Here is a 26,053-nt window from a genome sequence, read left to right on the forward strand (position 1 = left end):
GTCCACACTATTCCCTGCCTCCACCCCCCGGGTGTTTCCAACTCTGCTTTTGGCTCTACCGCACATTGCGTTATTGATTAGTACTGCAGTAGCGCTGAAGAGCTCCATTTGTGTACCAGGACTCCATTGTGTGAGGTGCAGCACAAACACAGAACAACAACCAGTCTGTTGTAGCTATGTCAATACCCACTGTCCAGTCAGTCTAGGTCAAAGGTTTTCAGCCTGTGATCTGCAGACCCTGTGGATCCACAGACTGTCTAGGATTTCCAAAGGGGGGTGCATCTCCATTCAAAATTATTTAGGGGTCTGCACATGAGAAAAAAGTTTCACTGGTCTAGGTCATTGTGTTGCTGTATTTTCCGTTAGTGTATTTGGTGTATGCTTGTTTCACTGCACTCCACGTCCCACTTTAAAGCTGGATTTGGTTCAAATGGCTCCTTAGGGACTGCACACCTGAGAAGCAGCTGCTTGTTTTAAATGGTGGTAGATGTTTCTTTAAGGCTGGATCCTGCAAGTGAGCTGAGCACCCTTCACAACAAGGAGTGGACAGTGCTTAGTATCTTGTGGGATGAGATTCTGGTTGCAAAAGGATTTTCCTGTTCAGCTGGGGTTATTGTGAAATTATACTGTTCTAGAATTCACTACCACCCTTCACTTAAGAAAGCTGAGAAGCAGGTAAGCACATCTTACTGCTGAAAACAAAGAAGGTATGCATCAGGAATGTTGATGTTCTGGTCCGAGGACTTTATTACATACTGTTTTGTCTATGGATGTGTATGAGAAACACAGCAGAAAGGGAGAGACAGAGCAGAAAACAAGACAGCCTGTACAAGCAGCATCAGCTGGTAACACAACACTGAGAAAAGCCTAGAAAATGGAGGTTTGGGGGGTACTCTGCTAGTTGAAATAGGTTTGGTTCTGCGAGAAAGGAAAGATGCACACTGTTTGCTTCCTCCTGGGTTAAAGGAAACAGGACTTTGTAATTTCTTTGTAAATAAACAAGAATGCACCAAAGGTACCAGACTTCCATCATCAATTTCTCCTCCCATTTGGAACAACCTACAGGACCCCAAATTTTGGCTAACTGCTCAGGTCAAACAAGATAATAGTATTGACTCAAAACCAAGGTCACTAAAGCTTTACAGTAGAAAAGAGACACAGCAGTATTACTCCCAATCATTTTGTATTTGGACATGTTCACACTAGTCACTCTATTTCTTAAATACCTCTGGCATGTTTTCCTATAAACTAGTTCAAATTTTGTATGTCTATAACATGAATGGAGTATTTCCTGGGGCCTCAGTAAGGGCGGCTGTAGGCTGTTTACTCACTAGATGTTTCCTTTATGGATCAAGTTTCAGTTTAGTTGTTATCAAGGAAATTATGTGATATCTCAAAGGGGAGCCTTAACTTTTGTAATCGGAGTTCAGTGTTCCTGAATGACGCCAGGTTACCAGCCCTGCAGACCAAAGTTTCCTATCCCAAACTATGGGGGAGTTTGGTTCAATCTGCCTCCTCTTTGCTGCGAAGGGACTGAAGCAGAGTTCTACATCTCAAGTGAATGTGCTCAGTGCTGGACTTTGAGGTAGTCTCAGGTGGGCCTCCCTTAGTGTGTCCTGTTGAAGTTGTTCCACTTTAATTAACTATTGATCGGGCCCAAGCACAAGTCAAGAGCTCGCCGTAGCACAGTAGCTAGGTTAAGCACCCTAGAGACCCTGGTTCAAGTCTTCTGTGGGCTGGATTAAAACAGTGGGCAACCCACTCTTTTTCCTGTTGAAGCTGTTACTCTTTAACTAGTGATTGAGTCTGTGTCCAAGAGTCTAAAACAAGGAGTCCCCTCTAGCCTAGGAGCTAGGGTAAGTACTTTGAACAGTGGAGACCCTGGTTCAATTCTTCCTTAGATCAGCTTAAAAACAGCCTAAGCCCTTAGCCTTTCCTGTTGAAACTGAGCCCCCCACACCTGATTAACTATTGATTAGGCCCCAGCAAGTATGTCAAACTTGTGAGTTCTATCCCCCTCTGTGCCTGCTGAGCTGAAGGGTTTTGGAAAAGTATTTGCCACTTCTGGGCACTTTTATTAAAAATGCAACTCTCTTTTGCCCCCTGCAGCCAGCTACCTGCCCAGGCAGTGGAAGATCCCAGTTCCAATCCCCCCTCTGCGAAGGGATTGGAACAGGGCTTTCCCCTCCCCACCACCCCTGCAGAGGTGAGAGACCCCTGTCTCAGACCCCTCCTTTTCCCAGGAAAACAAGGGCTCCTACAAAGCAGAAGGGACTTAAACAGGAATCTGCTACCTCTCAGGGTCACCTGGGAACTGGGATTTCCCCAATCCAGGGCTGGTACAACCATTTAGGCCACCTAGGCTGTGGCCTAGGGTGCTAGGATAGAGGTGGGGCATTTTCTTCAGCTGCCCCCATCAAGTGTGGGGAGGGCCACCTGCAGCAAGTAAGGGGGGGGGTCAGCACGCAGGGGAACTCCCCACCCCAGCTCACCCCTGCCCTGCCTGAGCACACCATGGCTGCTTCACTTCTACCCATCTCTCAGGCTTGCAGCACCTAAGCTGATTGACACCGCAAGCCTGGGAGGCAGGAGAAGTGATGCAGCCACAGCATGCTCAGGGAGGAGGTAGGGCAGGGGTGAGATGCTTCACTTCTCCTGCCTCCCAGGCTTGCTGCCTCAGGGGGGGAGGAGGGTGCCTCAGGGCAGAGGGGGGGGGAAGCTGCCGTGGGCATAGGGGCGCAAGGTGGAAGTTTTGCCTAGGGCATGAAACATCCTTGCACCGGCCCTGCCCCAATCAAACCTCTTCTAAAGGTGCACAGGGAGGATTAGAAGCAGGAAATCCATGGATCTCTCATTTCTTAAGCAAGCACCCAACTACTGGACTATAGAGTGATCCTAGCCCTTTGCCTGCCCCAATTCCTAGTGAAGTAAAGGAGAACACGGCTCCAACAGGAAAGCCAGAGCAGCTCCTCCTTCAAAGCCTGCCGCACTAACTAGCAGACAGGCGACAAGAACAAGGACTGCTAACAGCCCAGGAACGCACCCTAACACTGCCCTGTAGAGGGCTTTCCATGCTGAGCTCTTGCTTTGGCCCAATGAACAGAAAATTCAAGTGGCACAACATGAACGCCTCAGGGTTGTCACTGTTCAGAGCCCTTCCCATGAGGCCCAGAGAAAAACTGACCCCCAGGTCTGTACTATTCTGGGATTACTCTTCCTATTGCACTAGATTCCAGAGTTGCAGGGGTGCATGTCGTGGGTGCAGCAGAGGACTGGCAGTGCGGCTGTGTGGGTGGTTCTCTGAGCTCTGCTGTTGTGCATGAGCAGCCTTATCTCTGCTATGTCCTAACCTTTAGCAGCTTGATTTTGCAACCAAAATCAATATGAGCAGAGCTCTCATTGTGTGAAGTGTCCTAGTGTGGTTTTTCTTAAATGTAAGGCATTTTATTAGATAAGTAACACCCACTCCCTCTGAACTCTCACCCCGCTACATAGGCTGCTACCACTTGAGCTACAGAACTAACTACATTAACTCATAGCAGTGGAAGGTTGTTATCGCCAAATGAGCCACTGGAGTTACCCTGGGATGGGGGGAGCATGGCTCAGCTCCCCCTCTCTCCTCCACCATCTTGCCCATGGACAGCTGCTGCTCCTGCCCCCTGGCTCTGGGAGGTGTAGTAGTAAGAGAGAGCCTGGAGCCCAGGGCCTGGTACAAGGCCTGGCTGAATCAAAGTCAGCAAAAGCCATATGCTGAGCAAAAGTCAGGCCCTGTTACAGGTTCCTTGTCCAGTACATGAACTTGGCAAAATTGGGCTGGCATTGCTAAAACACAGACACTCCTAAGTACTAGGCCCTAGGTATTCATGTAAACACACTCCAGAAGGCTTGCACAGATACACCCCAACATAGATTTATAGCATCAACCTACTCCTTGAAGACAGGGACACTCTGACCCCTCCAAAGATAAGGACAGGATGACGGGACAATAGCTAGAGATGTTTTGTTCGAACCAGCAGGTACGGGATGTAGGGTCAGTAACACGTTGGTCACGCATCAGATTGCAATACATAACTTATTTGTATCAATGTATAAAAGAGGAGTTATAGGCGGCACCTTTGTCCAGTCAAGGCGGCAGCAGAAGGTCCCGTTGTTGAATAAGCCGATTCCATAGTGACAGACATACCTGTGTTCGTATCCCTGTGGCGTCTGCCAGGTGCTAGGACCGTGCCTTGTTGACAATAAACCTGGTTGAGTGACTTTTGCCTCTGAACCAGGTCTGTCATTTTTCTGGGCAGTTCTATCAAAGTCTGCTGAGCTGGGTACTTGCGCAGAGCCAGGACAGCGTACAGAACACACATGCACACCAACTAACAACAGGAGGATGGTAGTGGAGGCCGTGCCCTGGTTCTCTCTTCTCCTCTGCCCTCTTGCAGTTCCCAGTGCAGTGTCTGCTTCAGTTATTATTCTGGCAGGCTGTCAGCATTTTTCCTGGAGATGCCCGTGAGAGAAGGGAAATGGTAACGTCTAACAGTTAATAACTCAGGCAGACGTGAATGGAATTTCAAAGCTGAAAGGACTAGGCGCACCGGTGATCTTGGCACAGATGTCAGTGTTTCTTCTCCTAGATCAGAGCTCTGCCTGCACTTACTCTTCTCCCATAGGTGCCAACTGCATGGGTGCTGCAGGGCTGAAGCACCCACGGAAAAAATATTAGTGGGTCTTTAGCACTCACCAGCAGCCACCTCCCCTCTTTCCCCCAGCACCTCCTGCCCACTGACGACCCTGCTGATCAACTCCTCCCCCTCCCTCCCTCCCTCCCAGTGCTTACTCTCTGCCGCAATCAGCTGTTTTGCAGCGTGCAGGAGGCTCTGGAAGGGGGAGGAGCTGAGACAGGGCACACTTGGGGAGGGGGTGGAACTGGCGCAGAGCCGGGGGGTTGAGCACTCCCCAGGCCCAAAGGAAGATGGCGCCTATGTCTTCTCCCGACATAGCAATAAGATCCAGCACCTCCTGTGTACTCCATGCTGGAGCGCATTTGCAGCCTTGAGTCTCCATGATCAGCTGTGCTGGTGAGCTCTCCACACTGATCAAACAGAAAATGAAGTTCCCAGGGCTTTAATGGGGAAGTGGCTGTTGCCTATGTACCTGGCTGACGTGCAGGGAATTGAAAGTGCGTTCCAGAGCGGTCACAGTGGAGCACTAGGGGACACCTCCTGGAGGCCAATTCATTTGAATTACACAGCACAGTGTTTGCACTATTCCCATGTTGACCAGTGGATGTCGAATCGACCGCAATGCCTCTCACAAATGTGGAGTACAGAAGTCAATGTTACAGGCCACTTAGGTCAGCGGAAGGGACTCGGTAGTGTAGACACATTATTAAATCGACCTAATGCGCCCTATGTCGACTAACTTTGTAGTGTAGACCAGGCCTTAGTCATCAGTCAAGCACCTAGCCTGTTTGGTTGTTATAAAATACCATTGTCTTCACTCTTCATGACATTGTTTATATTCATTTTGCAGAGTCAGGAAAAATTAGTAAAGATTTGGGGGCAAATCCTGCAGTCTTTAAATAAGGACTGGATATGTTCTCACTAAACAGCCATCAGAGTCAACAACTCTTGCCTAATTTAAGGATTGAGGAATGATTTCAGGTGTTGGCCTATTGTTTGGGATGAGAAACAGGTGGCTGGGCTAAGGGCCTGCTTTACCCTGGGAAGGATACCCAGAGCCTGGGGAAAACACGCTGAGGAAAACACACTGGTATTCAACCTCTTTGTTAACTATCACCCATGCTCCTCTCTTCTCCCAGGGACTCATTACTGGAGTCAACTGACTGTTGAATTCCCCAGAAACAAAAGGGAAAGTAGTCATTTCAGTCAATATTTTCAGCTGTGTTCACCTTCACACAAGGCCTGGAGGGCTCAATATGGCTAATTGGGCCAATCTACCCAGTCTGCACCTGGAGGAGACTGGGATTTAAGTAGATCAAGAGCAACTGGGCAGGAACAGGTGGGGCCCATATAAACCAGGAAGCTCTAGCAACAGAAGTGGTTGGGAGGTGGGAGTCTTCAGTTACTTCCTAGAAGAAGGGACATGTATGGGGAACTAGATGCCAATAGTTTATGGTTATCCTTAGGGAGAAGGATGTGTGGCTTGGTGAGCCTAGTGAAGGGGGAGAGATGAATAAGGCCTAGTGGAAAAGCAACAAGATATGGAGTAGCTCATATCCTGGCTGTTAATGAGAGGATCCCTGAGCCAGGCCCTGGAAGAGAGGGTGGGCCTAGGTCCCTCTGCTAGCTACTGAGGAAGTGGTACCAGCTGGGCAGTGAGTGATAAGACTACCTGAGATCATCTCTCATGAGAGGGTTTACAAATCCAGCTGGGGGAACACATGGTGACTTGGCTGAGTCATGAAGAGAAGACTGGGGTTCCTGGAGTGGAAAGGTCCCCAGAGTGACAGATGATGATAGAGACACAATACCTGGCCACAGCTAATACCTGGGATGGCTTGGAGAAGGCACCACTAGTGATGAGGTTACCCCTTGATAAGATCTCACAGTCCCTCCTGGTACCCATTTGTGGTCCCTTCAGTAAACCCAACAATTTAATGATTTTACAACTAAATTATGTTACACCCTGCTCATTTTCAATGGTGGTCACCAGCAGGGCAACTGGTTTAGCAACAGCAAGAGTTTCCCTTTGAGTGCCTCTGGATGCCAACCGTTTGCAGTGATGCAGAAGCAGCTTCTTCAAAACCAGGTATGATTGTCAGGGCAATTATTGGTAACACATTTCATCCCAGAAAGGTTAATGTGATTCTGGGGAAAACACATCAATATTCCTTTTGTTTGCTAGATACCAATCATACCCCCCCCCCCCCCCGCCCTCCAGTGAGCTCAGGACTGGCATAATCTGAGAGTCGAATTCCCCAGAACGCAAGAGCCAGGTGTGTTTGTTTTTCTACATTCCTTGGTAACCACTTCCTTCCACTTAGCTGATCCACGAATGTTTGTCTAGCGATGTATGATCCCAGTGAATATAGACAAGACCTGGATCCTATTTCAGTTGTGTTGTTCCCTTATGGACCTGAACCCGCCCCATTTCAAGTGGCTTTATTCCTACTCCCCCTTACGCTGCCCCCTTGGCTCTAACGCGGTAGGCGGGCCATGGCCCTGGGTCGGGGGAGAGAGGATTGAACTATCCCCGACAGGTGTTTGTCTCTGGAGGGCGGAGCCCCGCGGGGGAGACGCAGGGGGTCGCTGGCTGCACAGCCGGGGGAGGGTGGTTACTGTTCCCCTCCGCGGGGGGCACAGAGGGGAGGGAAACCCGCGGCCGGCTGGGCACGTCCCTTACCCTCAGCCTGATGCGCACAAGCCCCGCAGCTGCTCCGAGCCTGGCGCGGTTGCACTGCGGGGTTGTGCGGGCTCTGCGCTGGGGGCCCCGGGGGCTGGAGGCGGGTGAAAGGGGCCGAGGGACGTGACGCTGGAACAGCCGGCGCGGGTTAGATCCGCCGCCCACGCTCCGTGTAACGGGCCCACGGCCGCGCGTGGGCTCGGGCAGGGCCTCCCACGGGGCGGGCTGGGCGCTGAGCCCGGGGGCGAACCAGTGACCCGGCCAAGCGCAGCGCCCCCGCCCCGGGTCAGGTACCTGCTGCCCGGACAGCACGTGGGTGCCGGGCAATGACACCAGCCCCGCCCCCACCCCGTTGAGACTCCGCCCCTTCCCCGCATAGCCCCGCCCCCTTAGCCCTGAGCGGGGGCGGCCCGGGGGCTGCAGCAAACGCTCCGCAGCCTGCGCCCCGCGAGTGACCTGCTGCTGCCATGGTCTCGGCTCCGCGCTGCCCGCCCGGCGCCCGGGGGCTCCTGGCGCTGCTGCTGCTGCTGCTGCCCCTGCCCGGGGCTCGCGGTGAGTGGGGCGGGGCTCGCCTCCCCCTGGCCCGCTTCAGGCTGTTCCCGCTCCTAGAAACCGTGACTGGCCGCGGGAGCGGAACCGGCTCGTGGCCGGCTGGGATCGGTAGAGCGGGATGGTCCGTAACGCCCGGGCCGTGCGGAGTCTGCCTGGGGCTTGCACGCTCCTGCCGGGGTGTCAGTGACACTCTTGTATCAACCCCCACAGCAAACCAGCTGCAAAGCGGCGATGGGAACAATCCATCCACATTGTCCCCAAGGAAGCGAGTTACAGGGATTGCCCAGTTCCTAGAGTTCTGTTAAACAGCCTGTATCTCTTATAGCTGACTTGCTTCCCCCTTCCCCCCCCGCTTCTGTCTGTCTCTATGGCTAGGACAATGTAGCTCTCCACCGAGCTTCAGTTTTGCTCAGTTGTCCGGTCCAGTGAGGAGTAGCTATCCTGTTGGATACCGTCTGAGATACTTCTGTCGCCAGGGATACACTTTGGACCCTCGAAAGTCTCCTGTTACATGTGGTGCAAATTCAACATGGTTAATAGACCCTGAGTTTTGTGTAGGTGAGTGTCTTTGTCGCTTTTGTGTCTAACTGATTTACAAGCCATCTTTTCCCCAAAACAAGGGAGTCCCAATTCTGTAACTGGTTCACTGTTAACCACTGGCTTCCATGAGCACTTTCTAAATCCCATTTAGTCAGTTCTTGCTTAGGTTAATAGTTGGATTTTTTTAATGACATGTTTGTTTAAAATTCCCAATAATTGTGTCTTGGCAGGTCACTTTATGAGTATGTGACATACCTGCTTCCAGTCATTTCTGTTTTCTGAGTGGAATGCTCTCAGGCTTAAGAGGAGGGATAGATTTACCACATTTCTTAACCCTTTTTATGCATCAACATGTTAGACCAGGGGTGGGCAACCTTTCAGAAGTGGTGTGCCCAGTCTTCATTTATTCACTTTAATTTAAAGTTTCGCATGCCAGTAATACATTTTAATGTTTTTTAGGTCTCTCTAAGTCTATGTATTATAACTAAACTACTGTATTGTAAAATAAACAAGGTTTTCAAAATGTTTAAGAAGCTTCATTTAAAATTAAAATGTTGATCTTATGCCGCTGGCCCGCTCAGCTCGCTGCTGGTCTGGGGTTCTGTTCACCTAGCTCAGCAGCGGGCTGAGCGGGGCCTGTGGCCAGGATCCCGGCTGGCAAGGGTCTGGTAGACAGAACCCCAGACTGGCAGTAGGCTGTGCAGGGCAGGCAGCTGGGACCCCAGACTGGCAGTGGGCTGAGCGGCTCAGCCCACTGCTGCTCAGGGGTTCCATCTGCCGACTCCTGCCAGCCAGGATCCCAGCTCCCAGACTGGCTCAACCCGCTGCCGGTCTGGGGTCCTGGCCCTGCCCACATACAGTGGGTACCTTCTCCCTGGTTCTGGCCCATTCTCAGGGCCAGTGCTTCCATTAGGCGACCCTAAGCAGTCGCCTAGGGCGCCAGGATTCAGGGGGTGGCATTTTGTGCGCTGCACACAGGAGCTTCCGGTTCCGCTCCCATCACACTGCCGAAGAAGGACCTTCTGCTGACGTGCCGTGGAAAACAGCGGCAGGCAATTGAGCAGCTCAATGACTGCGGCTGTTGCTGGCGGCATTTTGGTGGAGGGTCCTTCTTCGGCGGTGTGACGGGAGCAGAACCAGAAGCTCCTGCGCGCTCCATAGGAGCGCACAAAATACCACCCCCCGAATTCTGCCTAGGGCACCAGAAACTCTGGCACTGCTACTGCCCATTCCCTTCCTCTCTCTGGAACTCCAGCAGGCAACAGTGTGCTATTAGAAATTGGCTTGCGTGCCATCTTCGGCACACGTGCCATAGGTTGCTGACCCCTATTATAGACCCTAGACAGCAATGTCAGAATAATGCATTTCTTGTCACAGGCCGAATGAACCTTTTGTGGGCCTGGTGCCAAGCATATCTGTGGGCCCCCATGAGGGCAATGGAGCATGGGGGGGGGTGTCCCCAAGGTGAGGGGCCAGCCAAGGACATGGGAGGGGTGACCCTGCTCTGCCCAGCCCAGTGTGAGGTACTATTTACAGACCAGCAGTTGCCAGATGCACAAAGGCCCTCCCAGCCCTGTGCTGCCAGCATGCTCCTTCCCCTCAGGGGTGATCCCATACCGTACCACACTGGAACCCCCACTGATTCTCTATGGCCAGAGCCTCCTGTACCTGCTATGCCCAACGCCCCTGCAGAACCTGCCACAAATGCACAGCACCCTGCACACCACCACCCCTACCCAGTGCCCTCCACCACACAGATCTTCCCTTCCCTTCACAGCCAAGCACCCCTCTCACGCCCACCAGAAACCCACCCCCCCATGCCCTGTCTCCTGGCCACACTCACTGGCCCTCTGGGAGCTGACTGTGTCTGCCAGACTGAGCCAGCAGCACAGCCAGGCTGGTCCCAGGGCGGGGAATTGCTCCGTTGCTTCAGGAGTGGTGCGGTCGGCCAGGCCAGGGCATGCCCCAGCCAGGCTCCCTCAAGACGCACTTGCCTGGAAGGGCCTAGCCAAGCTCCACTCCACCCTTGCAATGAGTTGAGACTGGCCAGGCTTCTGCACCAGTCCCAGGGGTTCAGCTCCAGGAAGACAGTTGGGGCCCCACAGATGGTGGGAAGTAGAGACTGCCCAGAGCCAGAGGTGCACTGGGGTCTGGCCAGGGGGCAAAGAGAAATGGGTGGGGCCAGGGGGCAGAGAGGATCCCTCGGCCTGAGCAACAAGTGATGGGGAGCCAGTGGGCTGGTAGGGTCTCAGGGCACAGTGCAAGCAGAGCAGGCTGGGGCCACTTCTGAGCATGGGGATGGCGCCATGGGTGCCACTGTAAACCCAGCACTGCTTGTCTCCCAGAGACCCCCCGTCCCTATAATGTTCCTGTGACTGGAATTTGGTACTTTATCTATGCTAGTAAGGTTTAAATGTCCTTTATTTTATACTTCCATTTAAAGCTGAACTTGCTTTAATTTCCCCAGTGATCTTAGTTCTTACCACCTCACATTTTGTCCAGTGTTCTATGCCAATACTGAAATGCAGCTACAACTTGCTGCAGTTAAATTAATCATGTTCATAGTATTTCCCGTTCCTGGCTTAAGGAACATCACAAATTCTGCAACAAAGTGAAAAACCTTGGTGTACTATCTTTTTGAAAAATTGAAGTCACTCTATTTCTTAATGCCTATGTGAGGAGGAACTATTTATTTATGGGTTATTATCTTAGAAAACTAGTGAATATAGACTTTAGCCATAATAAAATCACTTTCTGAAAGTAAACCCAGTATTGAATAACAATGTATTACAAACTTGGTAAAATGCTAATTCATACTAAAACGCCTAGATTCCAGCACCACTCAGTTTGGCCCAGCTGCCATGATGACAGCAGCCTGGGTAGGCAGGAGGCAGATTAGGGGTTTGCGGGGCCCTGGGCCACAGCAAGTGTGTGTGTGTGTGTGGGGGGAGGGGTACTTCCCACCTCTTCTACCTGCAGTCCCCATCTTCCTTCCCAGGCACTCCAGCCAGGGAGCCGGGTTGGGGTGCGGAAGCTTGCCCTGCCCTGCTCACCTGGCACTCCTGCAAGACCCTATGCCCTGACCCCGCTCCCCAGCAGGAGCGTTGGGTGGGTGCAATAGTGGGTTGGGGTACAGGGGCACTCACTTTTCTGGGGGGGCCCCAATTGGCCAAGCCTGTGGGCAAGGGCCCTGTTGGGTCAGTGGCTAATGTGCCATTGTGGGTTGGCTAAATCTGAGTGGCACTGACCCCATGAGCCAGGTCACAACTCCACTCAAATTTAGTCCAGTCGAGGGGCAGGGGCCGAACCATAGTGATGTTACAATCCTGGAGATTGCAATGACTGACGCAGACACACCAGCTCAGCAAACCCCTTGGCACAGAAACTGCTGGAAGCACCACTGTGGGGTGAGTGCCAGGCAGGGCCCAATCCTCCTGGGATGCAGGACCTGACCAAAACCATCCCAGGGCCTCCATGCCCACACTATTTACTGGGTCACAACAGCCCTTAAACATCTTACAAAGGAGTCCTCATCCCAGAAAAGGTTAACCACTGGATTAGACCATTGGCTTGATCTGCCATAGTATTTTCTATGTTAGGGGGAGCAAGTTACCATATCCCTTTTTCTTTTTCCCATTAAGGTCACATGAGGTAACACTAACTAGTTGTCTTTCTTCTAGGAAGACCATGTAAACCACTAGAACTAGAAAATGGCAGAGTTCATTTGACGGCTCTCCAGGTTGGTGCAACAGCAACCTTCTCCTGTAATGAAGGGTGAGTGGCAAGTTGCTGCTTTTGACTAATTAACAGAACCTAGATTGGTGTAAAACTGCTGGTGAAGTCTGGCAAAATGAGAGCAGAAAGCCTGCTTAACTTCAGGAACATAAGTGAGTGGTGTGCTGTAAATCTGTAGCTATGGGCTGGGCCCTCATTAAGAATTACACTTGACCTTCAAAGGAGTTGAAGGATGCTTTATGGCTGTTCTTCAGTGGGAGATGGACACCTAACTCAGGTGCTTTTGGAAATCCCAGCCTAAACCTTCAACAGGTTATCCCAGCAGCTGCTGGATCATGAGTCATAAGAGAGAGCCTCACCTGAAGGGTAATGTGGCACTCACTGATTGGTGCCATCTCTGCTGTGTTATAAGGGCTGTTATTGGTCAGTTCTAGTGTCTTGAATAGGTGCTGGGATTGTGAGGCAGAATATTGCTTCTACCCGGTGCTGCCTTTTATGGGCAGACTTCTTCCTACTCTACCACAGCAAATATTTGCCTGTCCCTTCGTTATAGCTGTCGATAGTTATCAGGGTAGTGTCAGGTTCAGTTGTTGCTTTTGTCCATATGGGTTATGTGGCAAGCCTTGGGGAATCATAAATGGGTTGTGGCCTGATTCCACTGAGCAGATGCTTTCTGGGTGTTGAGATAATGGAATAGGTTGCATTGAGAATTGTATTGGGAATAAAAAAATACAACTAACAAGTGCAGGTATTATTTCCCTGTATCACAACTCCTGCTGCCAGGTCAAGCCCTCAAAAGTTAAGTCCTCTGGGAAGAGGAGTCAGATGGCTCTGGGTAGAAGCTGACACCCCCCCCCCCCAAGTCTGAATGAGGAGTTATGGTGAGGGAGGTAACTCCCTGATGGTGACTGGCTTGCCAAACCCCATGCAAGTGAAATGCCTTTTTCCGTGGATTGGTTGTCAGCCTGCCTTCTGGGTGAAGTAGGATGATCCACAATTGAAGGATTTAGGTAGGTAGGGTTTCCTTGCAATAGTCTACATGGACTGAAGGCCTTGGATTTGTGCAGGCCCATGAGTTCAGGGTTAGGTCGGGTCCTGGACAATTAAGATGCTCAGGTTTTGAATATGGAAGGGAGATTGTGTCAGGTGGGTGACAGCCCAAGACAGCTGACTTATCTCCATTGCTTCTGTCAGGATGGGTTGTCTTTGGGTCTGACTTTTATTTTACAAAACATTGCTGGGGAGGAAAGGTAAGGGGAGCTGCTTAAGCTGAGTCATTGACAACTGGGGTAACACCTGGGCATTCAGAGAAGAGGTGTCTAGTACTGCTGCAGATAAAAACATAGTAATTCTAAGGTGTAGAATGGCGGCAGCTCTCATTTCAAACACTCTCCTACATCTTAGAAACATCAGATGAGGCACAACCTCCTACCCAGCAAGGCCAAACCCTTTTTCCACATGAAAGCACCGTGACAGACCAGTCGTGTCTATAATAGCATGATTTCCTGGGCATTAAGTTCTATAGCAGGGATGGTTAGAGATTCCACCTGTTAGAGATTTGCACTCCTTACTACTCATATGTCCAATTTAGAAGAAGGATCACTTGTTCCCCTTTGCAAAGAATTAACAAGCATTCCCAAGCATCCGACTAGTGTAGATGAGAAGTGAGGGCATTCTTTTGCCAACAGTTGTACAAGCTTCTACTCACTGGTTTACAGCTCTAGATTGCCTTTAATTAGGCCTGGTCTACACTAAAAAGGGGGTTCGAATTAGGGTAAGCAAATTCAGCTACGTGAATAGCATAGCTGAATTCGAAGTACCCTAATTCGAACTACTCACCCGTCCAGACGCGGCGGGGTCGAACTCCGCGGCTCCCCCGTCGACTCCGCCACCGCCGTTTGCAGTGGTGGAGTACCGGAGTCGACCGCGGCGCTTCCGGAGTTCGAACTATCGTGTCTAGATCAGATGCGATACTTCAAACTCCGAGAAGTCGAACTCACCGTGTCGACCCGTCCGGTAAGTGTAAACCTACCCTTAGTGTTCCTTAGTCCTACGGTGTTAGACATATGTTTTTATACCAGAGGCAATCCTGGTCAATCATTTGTCTCCACCTACTGGCATAAAGCAACCATGTTCCATCTTTCTGAACTGTAACCTAGTTCTTTGCTTACTTCCATAACAAACTTGAACCCTTTTTCTTTCTTTAGTTACAGATTAGTTGGAACAACTTCTGCCCAATGTAAGTTTTCCGGATATCAAGCTAATTGGGATAAGAACCTTCCATTTTGCCAAGGTAAACTAATGATTTTTAAGAACAGTTCATGTCTGGAGATGATGCAGCATAGCTGGTGCTACAGAGGAGTCTCTGTTCTTACATCTTTTAATCCAAATAAGAGTAAAACTTGAGGCTGTATGGCTGAGGGGAGGAATGAAATCATACTGTGGTTCACCATTGGTGTTTGGATGACTCCAATAGCATCAGTGCTGAAAAACAAAGTCCCCTCTAGATTGTTCACCTGCCACTGTTTAATATTCATAATCCTACAGGCCTCATGGCACCTCTTCACTATTGTATCTGTGTAATCCTGCTGTTCGCTAAGTGAAAGGCATGATAATTACTTCAAGAAGTTTTGACCCTTCCCAAATCTGACTATTCACTTAAAATCTGAGGCTCTTTGGGAGTGAATTGCAATTAATTTGCCTCTACCTTAATTTGATCTCTTGAATGCTTTCTGGGCTTGGTCTGTCAATCGTGCTAATGATGGTCCAGTCTAGAATCAGCTGCTGCTACAAGCAATGTCTAGCTTAGTTTTCTGCTGGTGGAACAACACTACATCTAGAGATGGTGGGGAAGAGGTTCTGGCTCCCTGAGGCTAATGTTGGGAAGGGGCACGCTCTGTTAAGGTCATCTTCCAGAGCTGGTGTTTTATGGAGCATCCTCTTTGAGCAATGGATATACTGGGTTGGGTCAAGCCTAAAAGCAGAGAAACCTTCAGAATCTGAAAGGAGTCTTGCTTCAAATGTTAAAATGCAATGTTAAGTACCCTTCCAAATGGCTACATAGCTTTCTGGGGGGGATCTGAGACAACTTTCTTAGTGAAAACTCTCTTTTCAGTTTACTTTCAATGTGAACTGTAATTTTCACGTTGACATTCTTTTCTTCAGCAATACCTTGTCGTCCACCTCCTGATATCACCCATGGATTCCATAATGCTCTGAGTGGAGAAGAGTTTTCCTTTGGCTCAAAAGTAATTTACAAATGTGACCAGGGCTTCTCTCTTATTGGAGAGGCCTCCATTCATTGTACAACAAAAGATAATATCAGTGGAGAGTGGAGTGGGCCTGCACCTGAATGCAAAGGTTAGTAGCAACTGTTTTCATCCTCCTCTTATTCTGTCTCCTCCCAGGAACAAGTATATTTTGATTGCTAAGCAAATCATAAACCTGAGTATCAGAGGGGTAGCCGTGTTAGTCTGGTTCTGTAGAAGCAGCAAAGAATCCTGTGGCACCTTATAGACTAACAGATGTTTTGTAGCATGAGCTTTCATGGGTGAATACCCATCCGAAGAAGTGGGTATTCACCCACGAAAGCTCATGCTACAAAACATCTGTTAGTCTATAAGGTGCCACAGGATTCTTTGCTGCTTCTACATAAACCTGAGGAAAGTCCATATTTCCTGTAAATACGTATCTTGAAAACTAGTTACTGTTGGAACTGCAATCTCTAAAGAAGGAATGTCACTTAATAAATAATTTCTGGAAACCATTTTGCCTCTTGTACATCCTGTGGTCCTCATCTCTCCCTTTAGTGTTCCAAGACTGTAGTTAATTCTCATATCACAAACAGATGACTTTAGGTAGAGAGAAGCTCTTAAACTAAGGTTTTGCTGTTATGCCAGTACCCTACTATTTGAGTGCTAGCATGTGGGAGAGGGAAGGGGAAGACATACAGGCAGGATTGTTTGGCAACCCTCTTTGTCAGGACTTTCTGGGAAGGCTCATGAGGTGTGTTTGGGGGGGGTGTAGTTTGGGGGGGGGTGCAAAATAGACCATTGTGCAAGCCTCATGTTGGTGACTGCAGTGCAATGTTTATGTACACACTATTGCATTTAGCTAACAATGTGTTTATGTACTTGGTATCCAGGCAGCTCCATCATCCTTGGGCTTATTCTTGATGGGTTGCCAATCTTAACTGGGATTGTGAGGGTTTTAGAGGCATGGTTTGGTGGGTTGCAACTTCATGCGTAATATAAAGCTCCCAAAAGCAGGAATGTGAATGTAAGCCACTTTAATGGTTTTAAGAGCAGTCTGACTGGAGATGCTGCAGTGTAACTGGTGTTAAATGTTGTTTGAGTGATTGTCTGAACAGATTACACTTGTGGAGTGCATGAGCCCCATGTGTGCAAGACAATCTTTTGAATAGCAGTGTCCACTGGGGCAGTATCTGTTCCCTGGATGCCACCTCACCCTGTAGGTGGAGGTATAACGGCTAGAGTGCCTCAGCTGTTGTCTATTGAGTGAAGACCCATGTCTCTGTCCCTTCTGACTGGAATATCTCCAGGCTGCACAGTACCCCTGCCTTTCACCATATATTTCCCAGCACAGAGAGGTTGCCTAGGGACACCTGCTTGCTTTCTCTTCAAAGGGTTTTTAACAGGTATAATTGCTACAGTTATACATACCACACAGTTCTTCCTATGCAGGTTTACTTTACTTTATGGTGGTAAGCATTACAGAGAGAACAACATACATGCCAATAAGCTTCCTGTATTTACCCCACCACATCTCTGGATTCTGGCAGGCATAGTCCTTCATCTGCCACCCAAGGGGGATTCCTTCTGGTTATTTATTCATCACAGCTCTAGCTCAGAACAAGCACCTGATCCTTCCAAGCCTTTCCAAAGGATTGGGGCCCTCCATGGACAAGGGGTCCTATCCATTTGCTGGATCAGGAAGAAAGCCCTGAGGCTGTTTTTAATAATAAAAAAAGGCAAAAGCTATTTATACAAAAACAACTTTATTTGTTGGTCCCGGGAGACTCCAGTTTGAACCGGTATATGCACCTCTCTGGGGGCTGGCTTCAAAGGCTGATAAGGGAGGAAGTATACTAGCATCCTCCTCCCTCTAGCGAAGGTACATGCAATGCCACTACACAGTCACAACTGGGTTTTAATACAGTGGACCTCAAAGGTATTAACCCTAATTCAATAAAATGAAACTTCATGGAATTAAATTAATCTTAATTCCATGCGGTTTGTTCAGGATATTGTCAGTCTGTCATCCATCTCCAGGCTTCTGGTTTCCCAACTCAGCTCTCCTGGTATCATTCCTTTAGGTATGTGGTGCCCTCTGGATGTGACATCAGGGAGTTTGTGAAACAGCCTGACTCCAAAAAGTGGGAATAACCTGCCAGTAGTCTCAACATAATTGAAAATCCAGTGCAGGAAGAAACTATTTGCTGCAGCTGCCCCTGAAGACTAAAGCTTAACCTCTTCCTAGAATTTTTTTTAAAGGAAATAATCTGATGTTCCTATGTGGCCTGGTTTTCAGTGTGAGTTGCCTGGGAAATAGGTCAGCTGCCAGAAGTGCACTAGCTTTGGTTGTTCCTTGATTCAGACTTAACACGAACCTCTGTCTGGTCAGATACTGTGCCCTGCCCTAGAAGAGGCTGCATTCCAGTGGGGAAGGGGCTCCTGTAAAGTGCAAATCCGTGTAATATCAAGAAAAGCCCTCTGGGATCCTTCAAGATGCAAGTCACTATAGGAGCTAAGACACTGTTAAGGAGCAAGTTCTGCTCTTCATTCCACCAGTGAGAAGCCCAGGTGACTCCATTGACTTCTGTGAACTCGTCTCTTGCCGCAAAGGAGTCTGACTGCAATAAAGGGAAGAGGTTTTTACCATAAGTGTGCACAGGAACAAACTGCTTGTTAACGATCCCCAAAAAAACACCTGTGCTCTGCTGCCCCAGCTGGTGACACCTCCACGAAATGGCAGTGTTGTAATATACTGGATGGGATTTCTGTGTTTAACTCAAATGCTTTTCTTTAGGTCTTGGTTTGGTAGAATGGTGGGACTGGAATCTAATGCCTCATTGTAGGTGTTGATTGGATCACTTGATAGTCACTCTGAGTCCTGAACACCTGCTGTTCCAATTCACTTCAGTGTTGGCTCCACACTCCATCATGGACCCTCTTTCTCTATTGAGAGATTCATGGGATAACTGGCTTTACTGGTTGTTTATAAACCAGAAATATTAGTGAAATAAACTCAAGAACCTTTACCTACTGTTTGTTTGTTTTCCATTTTGAGCAATAACCAACATTCACAGTGCATCTGCTCCTCTCAATGAACTGCCTTCTCTTCTTTTTCTTTGTAGTTGGGTGTCAGAAGCCAGACATGCAAAATGGAAACCCGCTGAAGGCATTGGATGAAAAAATGTGGTACAGTGTGAATGAAACCATTCCTTTCAAATGCTCTCCTGGGTACCAGTTTTCAAGCCATTCCCACCTGCCTGCAACAGACAGATCTAGTATTACTTGCTTAGCAGACGGCAGATGGACGGCGTTACCGAAGTGTGTAAGTATCACTGATCAGTTGGCTTTCTTTATGCACCCTGCCCAATTTCTAATATAAAGAATAGTAGTAATCATGCTTTGATTTAATGAAGCAAAGACTTAACTTCATGAGGCCTTTGTGATTAGGTAGGGACTTATGCGATTGATGCACCATATGGCGAAAAAATATTTATCTGAAATTATCCCTCAGTACACCCATCTATTTTTTTAAAAAAGCTTTCTTCCTTTGATAGCAGCTGCTCTATCCAAAAAGTAAAATTTGAGTAAAAATCACAACAGGAGGAAATCTTCCCTATTACAAACAGTCGGGTTTTCTAGGCAATGAAAGTGTATGTTACTAATTAGTGAGATATTGCAGTGTCCTCAGCTCTACCTAAAAGGAAGGCTGGTTCCCGTCCAATGTGTTTATAATCTATGTGCCAGAACCTTATGTTGCTCAAAACCTCATCACTGTTGCTTAGCACAGTCAGTTTCTGTAGAATTGAATAGGATGTGAGGGTGCACAGCATGCTCAGGCCCTGAGGCAGATACGTGTAACACACTAGATGATGGTTCAGACTCAAACAAGCAAGCATACTTGACGGCAAGTCCTTTTCTGCAGCATAAGCATGTTCATTCTCTTTTACAGACAAAGCAAAGCACTTCTGGTGTGTGTGAGATGGTTCCTGGGAGCAGAGAGTTCACAGAGTGTGGTGTGCCTCTGGAGAAACTGAAAACTCTGCTGGAAGTGCAGAAACTGCATCTGGAGATTGAGAAACTGAAGCAGGAGCTAAAGTCACAATGAATAGCTGAGACCTGTGAGCCATATTGTGATAAACTGTCTCCCCTTTTGGATGCAGTTCATATAATTACACTACACACTGGATGATTTTTACTGATTTCATAGAACTTGCTAATAACTCAGAATAGGCAGTAAATCGGGGATCAGATTTCCTTCCTGGGTGCAGTTTTTAGGATTTTTTGTTTGTTTTTCCCTTGAATTTCACAAATTTGAGTTTCCACTTGGTGACAAACTAGGGATTTCAGGTCCTTGTACAGGTTTTAGGGGTTATAGTGAAGGACTGAGTTGAGATTAGCTTTTAATAGGTAAGATAACCAAGTAGTATGGAAGCAAATTATCAGTTGATATGAACTTTAATCCTATGCAAAAGGAAATTCCAGAGTAACTTCAGCTTTGTAGACATCCCACAATTGCTGCTTACATTAACTTCAGTGCACCAAATATATACATTCAAAATGGTGAATGGGTATTTAACTGCCCGATTTCCACACACCTTAAGAGCAGTGATGTTAATAAATTCCTGCACCACTCTAAAAATGCCACACATGCATTAGAAGTAGATGATCACAATCTCAAGTGTAGAGAAGTAACCATCCGTGCCGTCTTTCCCCATTCCCCAATAAATGATAGGGGTGTTCTTTAACCTACACCTTTGTGATCAAGTAATTATTCCTGCCCTGCAGGGCAACAATAAAATGCAATTGTAATAACTGCCGCTTGTCTTTGTTTCTATAACTTTGTCACTTTGGCTGTAAGGCAGGGAGATGCCCAGCATGTTTAAAGGATCATTTCGCTGAGAGTGAAGAACTAATTCCTGCTCCTCCTCCAGCCCAGTGAACAGTCTGACTGAGCTCATGGAGACTGACCCTTCCCCTCGCACCTAGAGTGCTCAGGATTGAATTGAACTGGCAAGGTAGTGGAAGGTAAACTTGCCCTGTGGAATAAGGGGGGCCTGCCAGTTTCTAGCACTTTTTACCACTGTTGATGGACCCAGAAAGGTCACAGATTCAGCTACATTCCTGGGGAATTAGCAGGGATTAATTTGGCCAATAGGATAAGTAGGAAAGATGGTTGGTAAATGCCTCTGTTTCAGAAATCATTGCTGCAGTGGAGGCTTTGATCAGGAAGGGTTAACATAGTGCAGCTCTGAGAATGTCACTTGTGATTGTCCCTATGCCAGAACTGTAACAGTGCTGCAGTCTCCTCCAATGAGAAACTTTAGCTGTATAAAGCCAGGAGCAGCTAATGGAAAAAGAACAGCAGCAGCGAAATAACATGCAAACTCAGCCTTAGAAGCTTCCCCCAACTGCAATCTCCGTGGACCTGTGAGGACTACTGAGCTCACAGAGCAGGGCAGGGGGTGACTTGCTGTTGGGAGAGCTAGTGGTGTCGGGGAGCTGGAATCAATTTAAATCCACCCCGGGATCCTTAGGAGCTCAGGCCAGAAGTTACTGACTCAGCACATCCAAGCTGTGTCTCTGGCTGTTAGCTGTGCTTTGGGGGGTTCTGGCTGCTTGTCTCACCTGTACTCTGCAGCATCACATTGCAACGCACCAGCACACCCAGGCAGTCTCTCTAATTTCAAGACTGAGGTGAGTTTGACCCACAGCCTCTTGCGTCTCATCACAGCTGCTTTCCTGGACTATCCTGGATGAAGGTAGGCAATGTGATCTTCTCCGTGCCCATCTACCACTAGAGGCCGCTCTTTAACAATCATTTTGTGCACTACCTACTGCACTCTTCTAGGTCCAATCCTGTCACCCTTAGTCATATTGAGTAACACTTCACTCCTCTATGGTCAAAGGAACAATACCAAGCTCTTCCTGCGAAGTGCGGGGGACTAAAGGCAGCTATTAAACTGTTGAAGTGGGTCAGGGCCAGTGATAACTCTCACGGACTAAATATTCTGATTGGTAGTAGGTGGTTTGTAATTGGTGTCAGTCTGTGCCTACTGTAGAGGCCTCTGGGTTTTCCTTCTAACTGAGCGAGTAATAACATGGACAATTTGTTCGGATCTTTTTAAAAGTAATTCACATGCTATAGGCTGGTACAATTCACAGGCTATGCTGAGCAATGCAGATTTGGAAGGGGGAGCCCTCCCCATCCCCACCACCTTAAAAATCGGAGTGTCTCACACCAAGCAGGAGTTTTGCCACTGACATTAATGGGAGCAGGATTGAAATGATTAGTTACTAAGTACCACAACTTCCATCACCATCTATGGAAAATGCGGCTGCTGATCACCTCTCAGCATCTAAGTAATGGCTCCATTATTCCTTGGATTTCTCTTCCAAAGGCCCAATCCTGCAGCCCTTCCTCACAAAATTTATCATTTACAGAAGTCACTAGGATGATTCATGTGAGTAAGGGTAGTAGGATTAGGTCCCAGTTCTTGGGTTTTGTCTAATTAGCACCTGAAATGAGTTTGGAAAGTTATACTGTGTATGCTATGAAAGTGCATTCATCATCTTACAGACTCACCCTGGAAGCCTGTATAATCGCAGTCTGGTGAGATAAGACTGTTGTCCTGATCCGTTGGGCTAACAGAAGTTTTGGTTATTGGTGCACATACATATGTAGAGCTTGGTGTAAGTATGTGTAAGGTTGGTAGCAGAGGGCCTGTTTCTGTACTCTGGCCGTATCCCCTTTATTTCACAGGTAACCATGCCAGTGCCTGAGTATAGGAAAAACTCTTGGAAGGAGCAAAGTGACTTGCTAAAAATCAGATTCCTGGGGAAATGAGCCCTTAGTGTATTGCCAACTACTCTATAGTGTTATAATTCTCAAAGATCTAAGGAGAGATTCTATAGAAAATACTGCTGTTCAATAGCACATTTAATTGCGATTCCACCCTTCGTTGCACTCATCTTCCTCCTGTGTCATCACTGAGTCACCCAAGAGCCTTTTCTTGCCCTGATATGAAACTATGAGGATATTGGTGCTCAGTCGCCATATTCATGTCAGTTACTCATTCTTTGTGCACTTCTATTGCCCGACGTTAGATGTGAAACCTAAGGGCTCAGTTATTGCCTGTAGTGCCTGAGTGAGGGTGGCTGGAATGATGGGGTGGGGCCCAATTCATCTCTCTGCTTCTCAGCCAAACAGTCCATGGACCTGGCAGCTCTGATGCATCCCACCAGGGATTTCCAGTACAATGTACTGGGGGCATTTCTAGGGGCATGGACATGTGGTTGGATCTGTGCTGCACTATGCTTATTCCCAGCTTCTTGGTCACAAACACAGCCCTGCACAAGATAGGGTAGCCAGAAGGCTGCTCTAACCTGCACTGAGGCTGAGCCAGTTGCAGCCTGACCTAGAATTAGAGGCACAAAAGCAGTATCTAGCATGGGGATGAATTAGCCCTCATTGTCCTTGTCTTTACAAGGCCAGCCCCTGGTATGTTCCCTTCAGGTTAAGCACTAATAGCCTCTGCTAAATCTGTGCTTCCCTCACCCGGAGTAGATTCCCTGTGTGCTTCCCAACCTATTCTACTTAGTGATCACAACTGGTGCAATGTTCAAACTGAGTTTTGCTCATTTTGCCCACCTCCTTCCCATGCTGCAAATGGAATATTGAACTGCAGTGTTAAGCCCATCCCCCTCCAGACCTGACAATTGTCTGCAGATGCAGACTGCAGTGACCGTCTCAGCTTTTCTTCCAATTCCCTTTTGCCAAAGGAAACACTATGTAAGAGGGTAGATATTTGTCCATCGCTGTCCCCTACTAAATTCAATTGTTCTGTTTTGAGTATACAGAAACATTATGTAAGGCTTTCATTGTCCATAGCTCTGCAGCATACAGACCTTTGGCAGAGACAAAAGCTTTATCAAGAAGAGCTACTCTGAAAATTCATCACCACCCTGGGGCCAGCCATACTTTAAAATCTCGGCCCTTGCAATTTGATTTTTTTTTCAAAAGAACTTGGCTCCTGTTTAGGCACCAAAGTAAGGGTCAGGGACTCTCTCTAAGAGGAGCTACCATAAAGCACATGCTTTTGGCTGCTGTGAGCAAAGTGGGCTTTACCTGCTTACGGTCAGGGGCAACTCAAGGTATTTTGCCACCCCAAGCATGGCAGGCAGGCTCTCTTCAGCAGCTTGCCTGCGGGAGGTCCCTGGTCCTGCGGATTTGGTGGCCCACCTGCAGGAGGTCCGCCGAAGCTGCGGGACCAGCGGACCCTCTGCAGGCATGCCACGGAAGGCAACCTGCCTTGCGGCGACCGGCAGAGTGCCCCCTGCAGCTTGCCGCCCCAGGCACGCGCTTGGTGTGCTGGTGCCTGGAGCCGCCTCAGCTTACGTCAGGGTAGACTGCCTGTTGTTGGCTGTGTGTGTGTTGTGTGTTGTCCCAGCTCTGTGCAGCTAGGGCACACAGCAGACCTCGATCGAATTCCCCAATAAAACCACAGCCCCATTTCTGTAGCAAAGGCACCTAGCCAGGTTTATTGTTGTCAAAGCCTGGTCCTATCTCCCCAGATCAATGTCTACAGTTACGCTAGCACATGTATGCCCATAACAACAGATCCGCTCAGTAAATGGCAGGACTTTAATAGCAGATTTAAAACAAACAAAAGAAAGTATTTTTTCACACAACTCATAGTCAAACTGTGGAACTCATTGTCAGAATATGTTGATTTAAAAAAAAAAACTAGGTAAGTTTATGGAGCATAGGTCTATCGATGGCTATTAGCCAGGATGGGCAGGGGTGGTGACCCTAGCCTCTGTTTGCTAGAAGCTGGGAATGGGAGACAGGGTATAGGTCACTTGATGATGTCCTGTTCTGCTCATTTCCTCTGAGGCACCTGGCATTGGTCATGGTTGGAAGACAGGATAGTGGCCTAGATGGACCTTTGGTCTGATCCTGTATGGCCGTTCTTATGACTTTCTGTTCCCTCCTTGGCCAGACAAAGACACTCCCTCTGTGACCCTTTATACGCCAATACAAACACGTACCCCTCTGACCTGGTTAGTTACCACCCTTTACCTCGTAGGTGCTGGTTCAGTCAAACACCTCTTTCCATCAGTGTCATCCTGACCTTATCTCTAGGAGGAATCAACATGTTCCTTTTATCTTTGGGGAGTGCGTTTGTAGCATACTTGATATGGGGTGTTCTGATACCACTCTTCTGGAATGTGTTTCTGTGAGTGTCCTGTCACTTGTTAGGAATGTGTGTGGTTTTGCAATACCAGCCCCGTTCTTTGAGGTTCTGTGAACTTGCAAGCAGGCATGTATTATAACAGGGCCAGATCACTTTTGCTAACTTTGCTTTATATCAGCAGGGCCTGACTACTACTTTAGTTGAGGCCTCAGGGCCCTGATACCAGGCCTCATGTTTCAGGCTCTCCCTTTCTACTACACCTATGTGGGCCTGTCTTCCTATGCTGTGAATACAGGGCCAAATTCTCAGCTGGTGTAAATAGGCACAGCTCTAACTTCACTAAGGCGATGCCAATTTATATCAGCCATCAATACTGGCAACACTCTTTGCACTGTAGTTTCTGTCCAGGGCCGGCTCTACTTTTTTGCCGCCCTGAGCAGCGTGCCAAATTGCCACCCCGGATGGCGGGGGGGCAGTCCATGTGCTGTTAGGGTGGCACGCGTGTTTCCGCGGTGGCAGCAATTCCGTGGCAGCTTCAGCTGGAAGACAGAAGCTGCTGCTGAATTGCCGCTGCAGGCACGCCGCCATCCACGCTCCTGCTTGGGGGCAAAAACACACGGACTGCCACCCCTTGCAGATTGCCGCCCCAAGCACCTGCTTGAAAGGCTGGTGCCTGGAGCCAACCCTGTTTCTGTCTCCTCCCAGATTCAGACTTCAGTGTCTTCACATTATCTAGGAACCTTCTTTGCACTTCCCCTCCCATTTTTCATCTTGCGTAAAAATCACAATGCTTTTGGCATTTCTCTGGACAAGTCTCACCCATTCCCATCTAAATTAAGCCATTCCATTTCCTGTCTCAGTACAGACACAAACATTGTGTAACGTATGCATCTCTGCCAAATACCTGCATGCTCCAAAGCTAAAACCTTTTATCAGAAGCAATCAGCAAAGGAACAAATCCACAGTGCTGTTTGGTTTTGTTATGTCAGTTCTTTTGTTGCTTTTGTGTCTTGCTGGAGATGGGAGACCAAGTCTCCACCTGTGTTCCTCATAACAGACAAATTCAGCTTCAAAGTGGTGCTTTTAGAACTCTGGGGCTCACTTTGTCAGCAGGTGCACTTGCTCTGATGGAGGAGACGATCTGCATGTTCACCAGTGTGGCGATGCTGTCGTGCTGGAAGGTGTTGGCGGTGTTCAAGTGGGTCTTTGTCTATAAATTAATCACAGATCCGGTTAAAACATGTGTGTGGTAAAAGCTTTTTTTCAGGCTACATGGAAGGAACAATTAAATGCTCCTTTTATGTAGTGAGGTAGCTGGAAACAAGCCAGATCAAATAAAGATGTAACCTCAGGAAATTAAGAAGGGTTTCCCCTGGGAATGGTTGCAAATGCAGGGGAAGGGGACTGTGTTTAGTAAGCTGT

At 48.3% G+C, this 26,053-nt stretch overlaps 2 protein-coding genes across 16 annotated transcripts in view; both read left to right on the forward strand.

Annotated features, from left to right (window-relative positions):
* LOC120393914 (complement receptor type 2-like) overlaps positions 1 to 26,053 on the forward strand; it is a 341,488-nt gene that overhangs the window by 52,800 nt on the left and 262,635 nt on the right. The gene's annotated exons all lie outside the window — the stretch shown is intronic.
* LOC120393911 (complement receptor type 1-like) overlaps positions 7,771 to 26,053 on the forward strand; it is a 404,201-nt gene continuing 385,918 nt past the window's right edge. For 6 of the 15 annotated variants that reach the window (XR_005592155.1, XR_005592156.1, XM_039518354.1 and 3 more), the window contains exon 1: positions 7,771 to 7,908. Coding sequence is in view for 12 of the 15 variants with exons in the window: in XM_039518354.1 (XP_039374288.1) it covers positions 7,824 to 7,908 (85 nt within the window). In the remaining 3 variants the exon portion in view is untranslated. The remainder of the gene's footprint in view (positions 7,909 to 26,053) is intronic. The other 9 variants (XM_039518353.1, XM_039518356.1, XM_039518357.1 and 6 more) reach the window with 3 other exon arrangements.

This window comes from Mauremys reevesii, unplaced genomic scaffold, assembly GCF_016161935.1.
Source record: "Mauremys reevesii isolate NIE-2019 unplaced genomic scaffold, ASM1616193v1 Contig36, whole genome shotgun sequence".
In the NCBI taxonomy this organism is placed as follows: Eukaryota; Metazoa; Chordata; order Testudines; family Geoemydidae; genus Mauremys; species Mauremys reevesii.